Source organism: Rhagoletis zephyria, unplaced genomic scaffold (genome assembly GCF_001687245.7).
Source record: "Rhagoletis zephyria isolate East Lansing unplaced genomic scaffold, Rhagoletis_zephyria_1.1 Rzeph_scaffold_03787, whole genome shotgun sequence".
NCBI classification, from domain to species: Eukaryota; Metazoa; Arthropoda; class Insecta; order Diptera; family Tephritidae; genus Rhagoletis; species Rhagoletis zephyria.
This window is the reverse complement of record NW_016160870.1, coordinates 30,121-46,950: the sequence shown is the minus strand read 5'-3', so window position 1 is coordinate 46,950 and position 16,830 is coordinate 30,121. Positions and strand designations below refer to the sequence as shown.

At 37.3% G+C, this 16,830-nt stretch overlaps 3 protein-coding genes across 5 annotated transcripts; 2 read left to right on the top strand and 1 right to left on the bottom strand.

The window, feature by feature from the left end:
- Positions 1-1,621: 1,621 nt before the first annotated feature.
- Nup160 (nuclear pore complex protein Nup160) lies at positions 1,622-7,852 on the top strand. Of its 3 annotated transcripts, none has more exons than XM_017624803.1 (16): positions 1,622-1,853; positions 1,921-2,026; positions 2,079-2,645; positions 2,718-2,902; positions 2,971-3,198; positions 3,425-3,609; positions 3,705-4,380; positions 4,433-4,538; positions 4,592-4,777; positions 5,135-5,362; positions 5,438-5,556; positions 5,635-6,264; positions 6,327-6,854; positions 6,920-7,083; positions 7,143-7,376; positions 7,635-7,852. In XM_017624803.1, the coding sequence occupies exons 1-16, from the start codon at positions 1,769-1,771 to the stop codon at positions 7,761-7,763; spliced, it is 4,356 nt and encodes a 1,451-aa protein (XP_017480292.1). In that variant the 5' UTR covers positions 1,622-1,768; the 3' UTR covers positions 7,764-7,852. The 3 variants fall into 3 exon arrangements, with proteins under 3 accessions (XP_017480292.1, XP_017480293.1, XP_017480294.1); XM_017624804.1 differs by having other exon boundaries at positions 2,971-3,244; positions 3,471-3,609; XM_017624805.1 differs by lacking the exon at positions 3,425-3,609 and having other exon boundaries at positions 2,971-3,383.
- Positions 7,809-9,378, bottom strand: RfC38 (replication factor C subunit RfC38). Its single transcript, XM_017624806.1, has 2 exons — positions 8,923-9,378; positions 7,809-8,863 (listed from the first exon to the last, which is right to left on the bottom strand). The coding sequence occupies exons 1-2, from the start codon at positions 8,980-8,982 to the stop codon at positions 7,853-7,855; spliced, it is 1,071 nt and encodes a 356-aa protein (XP_017480295.1). The 5' UTR covers positions 8,983-9,378; the 3' UTR covers positions 7,809-7,852.
- A 1,547-nt stretch (positions 9,379-10,925) lies between these two features.
- LOC108369643 (uncharacterized) lies at positions 10,926-15,398 on the top strand. The gene is made up of 2 exons (XM_017624802.1): positions 10,926-11,343; positions 11,422-15,398. The coding sequence occupies exons 1-2, from the start codon at positions 11,251-11,253 to the stop codon at positions 13,909-13,911; spliced, it is 2,583 nt and encodes an 860-aa protein (XP_017480291.1). The 5' UTR covers positions 10,926-11,250; the 3' UTR covers positions 13,912-15,398.
- The last annotated feature ends 1,432 nt before the right edge of the window (positions 15,399-16,830 follow it).

Sequence of the window (16,830 nt, the reverse complement as noted above, 5' to 3'; positions counted from 1 at the left end):
AAGTTTTTTGTGAAAAAAGAGCACAAGGCAACCCAGCTTTGCAACAGAAATATATGCCCGTTCCATTATTTCTTGAGGAAAGAGTGAGGCAACAGGCTGTGAAGTATCGAAAATGTCAAAATTCCTTGGACACACACACGAAATAATGGCAAATTTTTCTTGACGGATTTCTTGAGAGCTGCATACCAGCCTTTATGCGGACTGCGCCCCTCGTGTCGGTTGGGCGGGAATGGAGGGTAAAAAGCCTTGGGATTAATTAATTACGCATGATGCAATAATACAAGGTGGTATCAGTTGTGACAGCTCGATTTGACACTACCTTAGCTCAGTAGAATGAGAAGAAAAACGGGAAGAAATGAATCCCCATATGGGGGAAAAATATAAAATTTCACATTTTTTCCTTAACAAAATTTTCTTTTTTATAGTATATTCGTTATGAAATGAAATAAAATAAGATAAAATACCTTTTTAAGAAAACAAAGTGTGTATACTGAGAAAAAATAAAAAGCATTCACTATATTAATGGGCAAAGAATAGTAAAAGAAGTAACCTGTCTCACGTAAGGTAGTCAATATGGCGGAATTAGAGCGAGAAGTTGCCAACTGATACACCTTGTTTATTGCATCATGGAACTTCAGAACGTTCTAGAGTTGCCAGAGGCGTGCGCAGGTATATAAGGGCGCCACCAGACACCGGAGTGAGTTACAAGTCAGCAAGCTACAAGTAAAGTGAGCAGAGAAGCGAGTTGAGAATAAGCAAGCTATAAGCTTAATTGTGTTAACAAGTTTAGTAAAGCGTTGTTATTGCTTTAAGTGTTTTTACTGTATAAGGGAGTATTGTAAATTGTTTGTTGTAAATAAGGTAGTTGTACTACAATTTGGTCATCGTTAGGGGAAATGTTTAGCTATTTGTACAACGATTGAGGGGTGTGGGCGGAGGGGGAGGGGGTGTGGTCCCCACAAATCCCCCTAACGAAAGAGGGTTGACGCCGCTTTATGAAAAGTCATCCCTCCCCCCAACCCCTCCCACAACCTCTGGGGAGCTGTTGAAAAAGGGAATTTTAGATTTTTTGCAAGGAAAAAACAAAGTTAAACTTGCGTCCGAAGAAGGGGGGCTGAACACCTTTTGCAGAGAACACCCTTCTGCGTAGGCGGCCTTCGGCGCGCTTAGGGATTATAACCCTTACTACGTAAATTTCCTTTCTGTGTGACATAACTTAGGCTACCGCCCCAGTGATGTAACCTTGGGAAAGGATGAGGTAACTAGATTCCCTTTCTGTGTGGTAAACCTGGGGCTACCGCCCCAGTGATGTCTATTTTGGTTACTGGGTGTTTTATAAAAATATCTTGTATATACAAATTTATAACAAAAATTTGCAACAAATATCCTATTTCCAACCGACTTATTGTTAAATTAGTGCACAGATTTAGTAAATAAATTTTTGTAATAAAGCGTGACTGTTGTCTACAAGTGTGTGTAAAAGTTTTTTGATTCGATTCACGCGTTTGGGCACAGCAACCCAAAATCGTTGTACAAATTCATAAACAGTACCCATCGTTAGCATTTATTTAACAATCCAGCAATACGAACCGAATGATTTGGGAAATCGGAAGGTTTCAAGATAATCGTAACAGTATTTTGGGCTTTATCGTTGTAGTGAAAAAAATCCAAAACCATCGATAGTTTGCCACCACTAGATTGCGGCAACGAAGAATATGCGAATAAATTCAAGTATTGTGTGTTAAAAATATTAAGATTGATAGGGAGAATGGATGCTGGATGTTTATTTTATCGTGAGGTTTTACCTGACACTTCGTGTCAAGAGGAGTGGACTGAAATTCAGTTAAATACTGGTAATGAACTGTCTGATAATAGTCATTTACATACATACATACATATGTACATATATATATATTTCAGGTGCAACGCAGAGTACATTACAGGACATAAAAGTTGCGGAAAAAGCTGGAGGATATTGTTTTCAAAACGTGCGATTGAACCACAATCGCAATCGTTTCATTTATTGGTAATACAAAATAAGATTTGTGTTAAAACATTTTATTAACTCCACATTATAGGCGCACTTATCAAGATGTACTGGAACTGTCCGAAGTTTGTTTGGACTTCACTTTGTACAAAAACAATGTTCGCTACAAGTTTTCTGACACTCCAGTTCTAAATGTTTGTATAAGTGAGCAAGATGGCTATGTCACGCTTCTTGTGACGACGGTTTGCAGTCTCCACCATCTAAAGTTTCCACATCCCGATACGTTGGCTGAAGGTAGTGGCAATAAAATAGGCGCACAGAATGGATCAAGCAATTTGTCATCAAAAAATGGTGGAATTTCTATAGACTTTAATGAGTCGCAAACATTTTCCATTTTTCATGAAGCTAATAACTCGTCTGTGCGCGATCCAAGCAGTTTCTATGTCATTGATTCACAGAATGCAGCCTCAAGTCCAGCGCCTCACGCAGCTACCAGCTTTTTATCACCGAGTGGTGGTGATGCCTACTTTGCATTAGCTTGTCAATCAGAACTAATGTTGTTCGTAATGAATTGCGAGACTGGTGATACCACTTCTCAGTCATTAAAGGAGAACAATATAATGCCTCGGCTATTCTCGAATTTGAAAAACGCTTTCACGTGAGTGTCTTCTGCGTAAAACTTAATTCATATATATGTATCTTTTTATGAAAATGGTTTTGAATTTGATAGCGGCAAAAACGATTTTTCGGATGCCAACTATGCAAATTCGGTTGTATTTAGTTACATCAATGGTCAGATATACTTACTTGCATTATATCGTGACGATCAATTGCGTGTGTGGTCAACAACGAATTTTCAATGTGCTTGTTCTATCGATTGTGTACGCGACAATAACAGAACTCGTATACAAGGACGTAAGTTTTAACAGTCCGCTTGCACAACGCGTATATTGATTGTAATTATAATTTAAAATTTTCGTTAGCTCAAAGCAGCGCATTACGTAAAATAAGCAACACATCATTCTGTGCTTTTCTATCGCACGCTACCAGATCAGAATTTGTTTGCATTAACATACATCCTGAAACTGGCACTTCATCTGGATTGAGCATAAGTTATCGTAAAAGCATACCTGCACCAGCACTGGATTTAGCTGATTTTGCAGTGTGTGAAAATAGAATCTGGGCATTGTGGACAAATGCCGAAGGTGAATTTAGCATATCGAATTATCCGCTATTGCGCGGCTTGGGTATGAATTGGTCATCGGTAGCACTGGAACCGCCACCGGATCGATACTGCGTTGTAAATGAACATGGCATGGACCCTCGTGAAGCCTATTGTAATTATATCTTCCAACGGGGCATATTCGAACGTGAAGTTATTGCGAAGGCCCTATTTGTAAGCTTTACAACAACATATGCCCAATTTACTATATGNATTTAGCATATCGAATTATCCGCTATTGCGCGGCTTGGGTATGAATTGGTCATCGGTAGCACTGGAACCGCCACCGGATCGATACTGCGTTGTAAATGAACATGGCATGGACCCTCGTGAAGCCTATTGTAATTATATCTTCCAACGGGGCATATTCGAACGTGAAGTTATTGCGAAGGCCCTATTTGTAAGCTTTACAACAATGCCCAATTTACTATATACATACATACTAATTATGTACATGTTATATGTACGTGTACAATTTTTAAATGTTTCGTTTAGATGTTTCGGCGCACAAATTTACGTTTTGAATCCAAGCACTGTACACTACCTATACTAAAGGATCAGGTGTGTCAAGCAGTTGAGGATGAAATACAGAATGAAGTCAAAGAATTCGATGTCACTGATGAGGATTATTTGGAAATAGCTACTCGACAATGGGAACGCTTCTATTCTTGTTGCGAACAATATCATTTAAAATCTTGCCAACCCTGTGGATTCTTTCTACTCGAACCAATTGATGGTCTGTGTGTGGTGAAGAAGAACACTTTTTCCCTTTTGCGCCCATGTGAAACATTAGAACATTTTATGCTGGTCAGCGATGATCTTGACGTGAATACAGCTGTTTCCACATATTTCGCTGGGAATGAGAGGGTGGGTGAGGACCTTGTTATTTTAGTTTCCATTGTCGCTCAGCTTGAGCGTTGGCTGCCGGATGAAACCAAAGGAGAAATAGATAAACGTCTGTATCGGCTAGAAATGCCAAATGTATTCATCGCAAAATTGAGTGACGAAATTTTAGCAGGTGATCCTGATCGAGAATTATTTCCTAGCACCTTTTTGGTGTGGATAAGGCAGAAAATACAGTCAATTAATGATATGGGAATGGCAATGACGCTATTACTTGAAAGTCTTCGAATGGATAATGGCAATCCAGCTGGAATGCAAACGAATTTAGGTAGCAATAACATCAGTAAAAATAAATATTGTATACATGCATATGTTTATAGGTATAGTGCAGTCTTCACAATATCTATCTACGGTTGGTGTTCTTTTCGGTAGTCATTTGGGTTTGTCAGTACTGTCGGAAACTGTGCGTCAGATAACTGCAATAAAGTAAGAGCTTACGTTTATTTATAGTGACAAATGGAACATTTTTTGTTTTATAGATTTTCAATATGCCGCAATTTACTCATTATGCAGCAGATTCTTATTGACACTTACTCTCTTGGTGTAGATTTGTTAGAAAAAATGCGCTCTCATTTCATGCCTGATACAACGATTTTCTTGCAATCCTACTTTGTAATGGGTTGGATAGCAGAGACGCCTGTGAACATAGCCGCAGCTGCATCTTTGTACGTAATTTATAAATACATATCGCAAATGTGCTGCAAGAGTGTCAAAATCATCATTGTGTCATTTCAAAATTTGAGATTTTGCCTAAGGTGTAATCCGTAACTCAATTTTGTTATTTTTATTATCAGACTCTTGCAGCAAATGTACGTTTTTCCAGTGTGTTATGTATATATTTGTATGTAAATAAACTTGGGGCCGTTACTTATGTATTTTAAAGTATAGTTGAATTATTAGCTAAACTCAACTACATAAATTTATATGGAATTTTCTGTATGTAGTTTAAACTTTTGATTTAACTATACTTTAAAATTGACAAGTTAACGGCCCTTACTCGTATTTAAACAATACTTTTTTAGGGAGAGTTCAATACAACGCTTGAACCTCTTACAATTGACTAATGGTTCAGGGCGTATTTACTCGAATGGTGGAAAATATCATGTATCTCCTTTGGTGCGAGTCTTCTTAAACGCAAAAGGACTGTATGCCTCCATGGCACTTTACGCTGACAATTTTAAGAATAGTGAAAATATCCCCACTTTGTCGAATACCCTACTGCCTCTTACTACCATCGTCAGTCAATTGATGTAAGTTCACAGCTAGAAAATTTTGAAGGATCAACTGTTTTTTAAATTTATTTTTGTACTTTACTTTCTTCACAGCTGGCCAGTCTCTTTTAATTTTGTATTTGGTGAATGGTTATTTGGAACCTGCCAACACATAGTTATTCAGAATTATGTGCGTTTGCTTAGCAATTGGTGTGAATGGAATATTTGTTCACGTAAGTTAATTTACACCTAGTGCATACCTCTTATCAAAATCGATCTCCATGTATAAAGTTATAATTTTTATTTTTTAGGACAATTTATTTTGGCTGTTTCCTTGCTTGACAGTGGGGAATCATTTAAAGCCTATGACCTTTTCCTCCAGTCAGCAAAAGGTGTACTACGCGAACAATTCTTAACAGACAAAATTCTTAAGGGTACTCCACTGGCTCAACGTGCAGAATATCTATCTACTATCGGAGAAAATGACGGTGGTGACGCGTTAGATACTAACGTCAATAACCAAGTCATTACACAATATTATTTGAAAGTGATTCAATTGCTTGAACAGCATAACGCGTTGGACCACATTATTTCTATGGCACAAGTAGCCATTGGGTTACTGGGAAAATCTGACTCTCAATTGCCGATGTTTCAATCTATCGTTTTCAATAATCATCTGCAGTTAGAACACTACGAGGAGGCCTACCACTCGCTCATCTATAATGCGGAGCTATCACGTCGCAAAGATTGCCTTCGTCAGCTAGTTGTGACATTATTTAACCGTAAAAGACTCGACTTACTCATGCATTTTCCCTATGTTGGGTTACACGAGGAATTCGAAAATATTGTGGAATCGCGTGCACGGTCACTAGTAATCGATCAGAATGAGGTATATGATTTTCTATATGCATTTCATGTCAACAACGGAAATATGAGAAAAGGTAATTATTTGAATAAATATATCATATTCCTTTTAAATTTATTGATTTTTCTTTACTTACAGCTTCTGCCATAATGTATGAGCAGGCAATGCGTTTCCAGCTTGAAGGCGATTCTATCGAATCTATGGAAAAACGTTGCGCTTCCCTTTTAGTTTGTATCAACTCTCTGCATCTAATTGATAGGCGATATCGTTGGATAGCGAAACCAGTGATTGGATTAGATGACGCACAACCATTGAGCGCGTTAAATGATTCAGAGCCGATGGATACTAAACCAGATGATGATGCCATACGTGAACAAGTTGTAGTTTTAGAAATAAAAGATATAAAACGTGAATTATTGCATACGGAAGCACTGATGCGACTCGCAGATCATCGCAAAGACATACAAACTTTTATCCATGCAGGTCCACAAGAATTGGCGATTATTTTATCTGGCTGTGGACTCTATACTGCTGCACTTAAGCTCGTCAATGGCTTCGAAATATCAACTCTTTCCATATTCGAAAGTCTAACTGCAGCGTGTGTACGCGTTTCTGAGGAAAGCGCTAATGAGGCATGGGCGTGGTTACAGGAAAATGACTTGGCTGGTAGATGGACATATGGAGTATATTTACAGATAATCTTTGATGTACGGTTTCTTGCTATAATTTAGATTTACCTCATCGCAATAAAGCTGCTGATATGGCCTGGTCATTTTTACAAAAACTTATTTATGACAATGAGTTGGAAAATGCAACACGCATACGCAAATCTGTGGTGAACAAACTGCTTAGCCTCAACGCTTTTGTGCCGCAATGGTTATACAATGAATATAAGGTACATAGAATTTCTCTTAAGGAAATGTCTTATTTGAATTTACTCACATACCCTAATAGATGGCTAATTGCACCGAGTTGTTGTATTTGTTTGTCAAACATAATCGGTTGATTGAGGCTGCCGAATTAGCACAGGAAATGATCAGCGCAATGTTAGGTGCTGGAAGCGAATATTTTAGTTTTAAACATGCAATTGCTGTTACCAATCAAGAGATGTGTCTGCCAGTGAATACATTAGATCTCTTGTTGCATGGATTAAGATTAAACGCTGATTCAGATATTGAGTACAAACAGGTGCGTACGTGTACATATTTGAGGCCGTGAGTGCGAAAGTGGCGTAACCCGCATTTTTTATACTTTACTTAAATAGTTTGAATAGCTTTGTACCTTAAAATTAAAGAATAAACGACTTCTATTTCAAAATTTACATTTGAGACTATTTTAAGTAGTCAAGTACAAACAAAAATTAGGGTTATGCCACTTCCGCTCACACGACTTCATTTATTCTCAATATTCACATGTACGTTAAAGAATCTTTTTCATTTGGGTTAGGTGCTCAGCGATTTAGAAGACATCATACAGATCTATATTGATACGGCACAGCGCACAGCGGATGATAAAATACAAATGGCATTCCAGGAACAACGGTCACACCAGCGCCAACAAGTATTCATGGCATGAAACAACTTATGTACATCCATATATTTTTTTTATTTAAATTTTGTTTCCTAGTACGACATACAAATATAAATTATACTTACTAAAACAAATTAAAAATCGTCCATCATCATAGACTCGGACATAAATTTTTTGTATATATTCATAAATTGAGCAACGAACGCTTCCAAGTGGAATATATGTTTAGCGCCGTTCTGCATACGATGTTCATAGAGTGCTGCATACTCCAATGTTTTTGCTTTGAGAGACATGTCACAGTTTTTAACAAGTTGCTCTACTAATCCGCGGAAAATCATATCGGGGGGCACCCCTTGTGCCAGCAATTCGTACAACCGGTCACGTATCTTCTCTAGCTTTGCTGGTGTTTGCTCTGTCACAATTTGGTTGGCTGTCTCACGTAAAAATACTTGCCAGTCTAGTTCAACGATGTCCTGCTGTCCGGTGAAGGGGTACTGCTGAACCTTACAAGCTTCCAACATCAACAAGGCGCGACGTAAATTATGCTCACTTTTCTCCACGATTCGTGTGGCCAAGTCAGTAGGCAAGGTTAATCCTTCACGCTTGCATGTTTGTTGTAGTACTGTGTTTATTTCTTCTTCGCTAGGTGCAGGAACACGTATTCCTAAGCAACGAGATCGTATAGCCGGTATAACGCGCGACGTAGAATTCACTGACAATATAATCCTACATGTAGCCACATACTTTTCCATAGTGCGACGCAGCGCATGCTGAGCGTCTTTAGTGAGCTCATCCACTTCAGAAAGTACAATTACTTTAAATTCACGCTGCCCTGATGCATCGATTTGATGTGTTTGAGCCACTTGTTTGATAAGGTCAATAACAACAACACGATCGTAAATGCCCGCATCTGAAGGATTTACTTCTAAATGATAATTACTTCCAACTGTCATCACTTCTACTTTGCGATTCGATGGAGTGGTAAAGGTCATTGTTTCGTTACGCAGTCTTTCCACACCAGCGCCGTACAATTCGCGCAATAAACCCATAATACGAGTTTTTTTACCAGCACCAGAGGGGCCATAGAACATTAAATGTGGAAAATCACCCTGCTGGCACAGATTGCGCAAATTTTCAGCTTGCTCCTGATTACGGACAAAATACGACAAATAAATACGATAATAAAAAGGCCAAAAAAACTTACTTTGTGATAATCAAGTTTGGCCAACTCACGTGGCCTATGCTTATCCACCCAGAGAGCCATATCATCAATAATATTTATTTTACACGAACAAATTAATTTATTAATTTCCAAAATGAAATACCCCAACAATTTTTGCGAGCTGCTTGCTTTCGGCACTAATCAATTGTTTACCTAGTTTCGCGCCTTTTGCAGAGCTGGAAAACTATCGATGGCACTATCGATAGTATCGATGGTTTTGGTTTACATACTTCCATTTTTCTCTTTTAAGCTGCCTTTATATGAGGCGATTTTTTGAGAGGCGATAATCGCATGCAAAGGTTGACTTGCTGTATATTTTGAGACAAGCGATTTTTGGATCACCATTTACACGGGCGATTTTTCCAGAACAATGTTGAATCGCCTTGAAAATCGCCTCATGTAATGGCAGCTTTAAGCTGCCAAGGCGAATTTATACAAGGTGGTGTTACCGGCGAATTTAGCCAGGACCAAATTTCATTTATTATTTTACATTATTTGGATAAAGAAAAGTCGCGCAAATTCAATTGCCAGAACCGACAAATGAATAGTTGCGTTCCAGATAACTTCGTGTAAAAACCTGTAAAACTGTCAAATAACAAAATTACTCTCTTGAAAGAGAGGAGCAAGAGAGAAAAAATAAAAATCACCTGGAACCATAGTTGCCACAATTGGTAACTTTCTACCAAAATTGGTAACTTTTAAACGATTTGGTAACTTGGTAACTTTTATTTTATTTTGGTAACTTTTGCAACCACACATCTATTTGCATTGCTAGAAAGAAATGAATTATGTTTTGCCTGTGCGTAATTATAAAAACCCTTCGAGTTTCAGTGGCAGCACTACTGACACTTCTACAAATTTACTTCGATAAAATTAGAGTCATCTCATATTAGAATACTGGAAATATTTGAATTACAGTGGCAGCACCACGGGCTGCACTTCTGAAACAACTTTTGAATGTTTGCGATATTTGAATTCTACAGTAAAAATGGTGTAAAAATTCGGTCATCTGGCAATTTTTGGTAAGGTCCACAAATCGTTTTGATTATTCCGGCACAAAAAAAAAATGTCCCGTGCTTTTTACCTGTTCCACCTACCGACATGTATTTCGACCCACAGAATCCGAATCTGAGGTCCGTTTGACACGTACAGTACATTATGATAAACCGAAAAAATAGCTCGAAATTTCGGTTAAAAGCACCCGCCACTTTTTTTGTATGCCAGTGCTATTATTCCGTGAGTCGCAGGTTCAAATATCGGCACATTCCGAACGAAAAATGACACTGAAGATGGCACGACGCCGAAACCGGTTTATCTCCAAACCAAATTTGCCAAAAGATGACGAAAAATCGTTCCACATTACATCATACTCCTACCCTGTTGGAAACACCAACAACGAAAACGAGAATATCGGCACATGCAGTTATTAATTGATAGAAAAATATTTTCTAATAACAAAAATTATTATAATTGTCAATAGGAATTTCAATCTTGATAATTTATCAAGAAAATAGATTTAAACTTTTTTGCTAGAACTGGGAGTTTTTGATAGATAATCGAAAATTGACAATTTATAACGAAAACCCACTTTTCCTGTAACTACTTCCATTTTTTTTTTTAATGTTAAGCGCCATGGAGACGATCAAATATCTTTATCAACCGACTCGCGTTTTGCTTGACAAAAAAAAGCGCACTTGCCTTCTGATCGTCGTGGTGAGCAAGTGCGCGGACTAGAAAAAGAAATTGTTTGTTGAATTAACGCGTTTATTTGAACGTTTGCGGGTAAGACACGAGCCAATCTCACACATATGCAATGCTTGACGTATTTATTTGATTGTCTCCGTGGCGCTTAATGTCCTTTGCTGTCTGTTTTTGTTTACAAATGCAACCCTGCCTATCGTTTGACACTTTTCATGATTCAATAATTAAAGGTTTATAATTGAATCATGGTTATCAACCATATTTGTAACTTAAGTGTGAAACAAACGTTCCTCGTGTTTTACACGCTGAAAGACCTTTCTGGCTGTTCACACATGGAAATAAAATTTATTTTTCTCAATTTGGAAAATCTTACCACGTCTGACACGGTCTTTATGGTACTGTTTTTGTTTGTTTTGTTATCCGTTCGAAATAAACACAACTGACAGTTCGCCGCTAATCGCAAACTCATATACGCGCCTTTGCAGTGTGATAGCATTTTTCTTGCTATTTGTCTTTTTTGTCAATTTTACTTTTTATGTTTCACATTCATTCATAATTTAATTTTTGTAGTCAATTTTAAGCCAGGCAGCAACATAATTGGTTTCTAACATGCACTTTTGTCGTATTTGCCGTACTGAGAAGAATCTTAAATACACTGTGAAAGAGCTCCGAAAGTTTAGTAGAAAACGATGTAATGATGGGGTAAGCCTGTAACCCCTCCGGGGTATTAGCATATCTTTTACCTTGTGGAAACCACCGAACTTTTGTTTATTGTTTCAGTTGCTGTGCACAACGCCTACCTTAGGCAACATTTGCAATGATTGCGAAGAGCGGCTTCATAACTTCCACAGACTGGACGAGAATGAAGATAACGAAGAGAGGATAATCGTCGATGATGACGACCTGTTGTACAATTTATTTTTCGAGAAAGTGGAGCAGCAACGCATAATGAAACGTTTAATGTCCGTTGGCGCAGGCAGTGGTGGGAGTGATTGGTGTACATCGACTCTACGTCAACAAACTTTGGTAGCAGCTACAGCTGGTGTAGCTATTAACAGCGTTGACGAAGTTATTGAAGTGCTGACGTCGCGCGAGAATACTCCCTCACCTGCGTTGCCATTAGCGTCGACACCAAACTCCATTCTTCAGTCGGAAACAAATGTAAAGACCTGCCCATCCCAGAATGATGATCAAAATACCAGCAGCACCATTATGAATACTAACATTTCTACCTCAATCACACCCACTACTATAATGAAAAATGTTGCTTCTCCTATAAGTGATAACATTTCCTCATATAAAGTGGTAGCGGTTATTGACTTAGATGATGATGAGGAGGTACCATTGACAACAACAGGTATAGTAAGTAGCTCGAACTTTTTGACTCCGCAAATAACACCAGATACAGATGAAGAAGAAATTGTATTCCGCAAAGTCGATCCCGACGATATTAAAAAACCCAAGAATAAAACAAGAAAACGAAAAAAATGTCGGAAGGAAAAATATCAGCACCGCGAGATAAATTTAATTGCCAGTCTCAGTTTGCTTTCAAGCGACAATGACTCTGATGTTGACGTTACTGACCCAGAGTATAGTCCAGAGAAAGCAAATATTACACCAAAACTTACAGAAGAGCAATGTGTTAGCACAACGCAGATTTCACCAGATTTAAAAAGCAGTGATTTGCCAAAAACACCATCAACTCAACCATTAGAAGGAAATGTTCCACTGAACAACTGTCTGGATGCTGCCATTAAGTGTCCAGTCTGTCAGACTGAATTTGCCACCAGTCAACGACTGATACATCACATGCGGCGCAAGCATCGTACCTACGATGGGGAAGTCCTGTCGGAGCGTCCGCGTTGCTCGCAGGACTCTGCAATGACAATAAGGTTGCGATACATGCAGCGATATACGTATTACGAATGCCAGCTATGCGGCTGCATTGACGCCATTTTTAAAACCCACAAAGAACATGTTATGCAAAAACATGCTGAAGAATCTAAATCATTAAATGATCCAATGATGCAGATACTCAAATGTCCGATATGCAAGGAAAAATGTGGAGCACAGCACGTGTTGCTCTTGCGGCACTTGCTACAGTCTCATAAAGCTGCAGAATGTCGATCACATTTTCGCCAAATTACTCATGTTCGGAATTTATTCTCCAATTGTGGTGCCAGAAAAGAAAAAGAGTTGCAGCGAACTACACGTATTTATCAAATGAGCAAGAAAAAACAGTACTTCTTCGAGTGCTTACAATGCCACAAAATAATTACAGGCTACTTTAATTATCTGAAACATCAAAGCACACATACCAAAACAGTTAATAAGAAGAACATAGGAGTTGATAATTCACATTCAGATTCTGTAATCGCTGCTGTTTCAAGACCAGTAGTAGCACCTGGAAAACCGAAGCAAAATTGTATAGAGCCAAAAGTTAAATTAGAAAAACCGAAGCCTGTCCAAGCTGTAAAAGAAATTAGCACTAGGAAAAAGTTAGCATCTCAACAGACTAATGCACAGAAAAACGCAAATTCGCAGCCACGTCGCGAACGTAAACTAACTAAAAAAGCTATCCAAGCAGCACTTGTTAAAGTAAAAGTGAAACCACCACTGAAGCAGTTGCCAACACACCGCTACAATTGCAAGTTGTGTGCTCAATCCTTCAAAGGATTTCATCGGCTAAACCTGCATATATTGCAGTTACATACGTCTAAGGATGGCCATATACGATGTGACATATGTCTGTTGCGCTTTGCCGACAGCCATGAACTAGAGGAGCATGTGCGAAAACGGCACATTTTTAAACAGAAGCGCAAAATTACTGCCAAGGCAAACTGTGCCAAACCACGTCGCCAATATTCATTGTCTAATCGTATGGATAGGGGACCGCCAGATCCAAAGTTTGACGGAAGAGAAAATTCGGAAATTAAAGGCCAAGAAGTTATGGAAGCTACATGGCTGCAAGAATTATTAGCACTAGCGGACCAAAAGCGATTAAATCTTTCCAACAATGTCAATAAAAATAATATTAAAAGGTACACTCAGACAATACCAGAACGAATAGAATATTCAGCCGACCAACAGAAGCTCTCGTCAGATGAACACCACACGTTTTCCATGTTTTTTACTTCTCAACAATGTTTTTATTGTGCGCATCTTTTTAGAAATGTATCTGAATTGCATTCACATGAAAAGATGCATGTAGAGCGGCACGAGGCGCAAATGTTAAAGAGATGTCAAATAGATAAATTTCTTTCAAGTTGAGTTAGAGAGATAGGAGCAACCCATTTTCGGATCTTGAACTGTTGGAGACATGAACTGCGAAATTGCGAATTGTTGCAAAGTGCATTTACTACATAAAACATACATATTTTCTTTCGAATATACACTGCCTCGCAAAAGTTTGGACTCACTTGAAAAGTAGGTTTTTTTTATATAGTTATCCCTTTAATTACCCCCATAACATCACACTGCCACCGCCAAACTTAACTGTTGGCTTTACACATTGAGGTGAGTGCCGTTCATTAGATTTTCGCGGTTTGCTACCAAAAAATTTCGAATTTGGACTCATCGGTCCATAAAAACAATTTTCCATTGTTCAATAGATACATTTTTATGTTCTTTTGCCCATTTGATTCGTTTACGAACGTTTACCGGTCGCAACAATGGTATTTTGGTAGCGACCCGTCCATACAAACGTAAAACGATTTTTCCAAGTGAGTCTAAACTTTGCAGGACGGTGTACATACTTAATTTGTTTATTATAACATAGAGATCCTTAATAACCAGAGCTCATCAAGTTAGATGTATGGACATATATCATAGCTATTAATGCAAAAGTGCCAATTTACCTTTTTTTGTTTAGTAATGCCTTTTTTTTTTAATATTCCTTTACTGTCGTCTCTGAAGCACGCTTTTTTTAACAAAACTCAAAACCAATCTTAAAAACTACGAGATTTTTGGTATCTTAAGAGCCTTTCGTATAAAAAATTTAAAATCTTGTTTGCTTCTGTAAAATTTTATATTCGCCAAAAAGGGCTTTTTGCATCAATGATATGTTTTTGCATTACATACATATGTGCATTTGTAAAGCTTTGGGAAATTGAGAAAATCTGATTGCTGACTGAAATATTCACATAGATCTTTGTTCATTTAGTAATGAAATGTTTAAACAAAATTTACTGGATAATCTTTATGTTAACACCAATGTAAATAGAAATTCATATAAGACGTTTTCGATTTGCCAACTACATGGCAAGTAGCAAACCGTTAAATTCGAAGCATTGATTAAAACAACACCTAACAATCTAAGCAGTTATAACTAAACGCGCCTGTGTTCGCTTATGCTCGCTAGCTATGTTGTTGTTCTACCATACAACATTTTCGTTAGCAGAAAAATAGCGAATCGAAAACGGCTTCCCACATGTATGTTCATAATAGATTTGTAGCTAAATACTGTCAAATCTACATAGTAAGTTTATATACGTACATACATACTTATATGTATGCAGCAACAAAGGTACATCAATCAGGCAGGTTCTGCTATTCACTTCCGGCGAATTTCAACCCCCTTTCGATTTGAATTTAAAGTGACTTTCGTTGAAATTCACTCGGAAGTGAATTGTAGAACCTGCCTGAATATTGAATAAGTTTAGAACAAGCCTTTTAATATTTAATGGACTTCAGTTTCATAAAACGAAATGTTTTTCTAAGAAATCTGACTGTGTTGTATACGAGTTAAATTTTCATTGATTGTTTGATTTGTTTTTATTCGATTTCTTAATTCAGAATTTTTTAGTTTTGAAATAAATTTTTATGTGTTTCAAAGTTAATTGCATTTTAATTTTGGGTATTCTTTCCAACCACTTTTTTGGGCGTTTTCATATTTGCCGACGCCGACTACGACACGACATCAACACAGCATTCGCAGCAAGGCGTAGTGGTCTGAAACTATCGATGACACTATCGATGGTTTTTGACTATCGTACCACCATCGATAGTTTTCAATACTATCGATAGCTTTTGTTGTTCTCACATTATGAGTTGCGTTTGTTTATTCATTTCCAGTAAAAGTTTTTACGAATTTTCATGTTTTGGCGTTTTCGTACGCAAAAACTTGCAAAGTAGGGGAAATTGAGAGAGCGAAAAATGACAGTTGAAGTTGCTAGTTTTTACTGGATAAATTTTTACTTGTAAGAATTTGCCAGTACGAAAAACGGCTGATCGCATATTGCTGGATGAAATTTAAACTAATAAGTCAACTGTTTGTGGGTTTTTATTGTTGAATTTCACAAAATAAACCTATTTAAATACAAAATATATTGTTTTATTAGGAATTTGCTGCGAATAAACAACCGATTTATCAGCTGCTCATGAAACTTGCAAATTATTACTGGAAAAGCATTCGCGTACTTTTTTGTAAATTTTTTCTATGAGAGCGAATTCTTAGAAATAAAGTTACTGGAGAGTTGCTGACAAGTTACTGGATAAGTTGTAAAAAACACAACTATATACCAGAACTTCCCTGTTTAAGCGGGTGTGAAAAATATGGATAGTTTCGTGAAGAGAACCGAAAAAGGAAAATATCTGATATTGAATAAAGTAAAATAACTGATATTGAATGAAGCTCTAAAAACAAATCGAATTATTTTAATAGGCAACGACTCCTAATTCGTATCAAGTTTTGCTTTGCTTTAATCACGCAAAATATTTTCATAAAAGTTTTGAAAAATGTTTGAAGAAAATGGAAATAAGAAGATTTTTCATCATGTAAAATTTCTAAAAATGGACTTGGCAAACTTTCACTCTAAGATTGCTATTTACTGATTTTGTAAGAAATATTTTTTACAAATACGCCAGGCGCAATATAAACACAAATTGTAAGTTTAAAATATTATCGATAGTTATCAATGGTTTCTAAAGACTAAAGACCGACTGTTTCAGACCACTAGCAAGGCGCGCAGTGTTGCCACAAAAAAAAATTACTAAATTCCTCAAAAACAAATGAAAAATCCTCAAAACCCGAACAAATTACTCAAAGTTTTCTTATTTACTATTTGCAGGTACTTAGCATAAAAATTAATTACATTCTCCAATTCAATCGGTAAATTTGTTCTTGCGGTTCAAACAAAGTATCACCATTATTTTTTATACCTTGGTTTGTATATAATATTTCTGCAACTA

Excerpts from the sequence above, each read along its gene's own strand:
- RfC38 (XM_017624806.1), bottom strand. The coding sequence starts at position 8,982 with ATGGCTCTCTGGGTGGATAAGCATAGGCCACGTGAGTTGGCCAAACTT. Across the intron at positions 8,864-8,922 it reads CCAAACTTGATTATCACAAA|GAGCAAGCTGAAAATTTGCG; the intron begins GTAAGTTTTTTT and ends GTCCGTAATCAG.
- Nup160 (XM_017624803.1), top strand. The coding sequence starts at position 1,769 with ATGGATGCTGGATGTTTATTTTATCGTGAGGTTTTACCTGACACTTCG. Across the intron at positions 2,903-2,970 it reads CAGAACTCGTATACAAGGAC|CTCAAAGCAGCGCATTACGT; the intron begins GTAAGTTTTAAC and ends AATTTTCGTTAG. Across the intron at positions 6,855-6,919 it reads ACAGGAAAATGACTTGGCTG|ATTTACCTCATCGCAATAAA; the intron begins GTAGATGGACAT and ends GCTATAATTTAG.
- LOC108369643 (XM_017624802.1), top strand. The coding sequence starts at position 11,251 with ATGCACTTTTGTCGTATTTGCCGTACTGAGAAGAATCTTAAATACACT. Across the intron at positions 11,344-11,421 it reads GAAAACGATGTAATGATGGG|TTGCTGTGCACAACGCCTAC; the intron begins GTAAGCCTGTAA and ends TTATTGTTTCAG.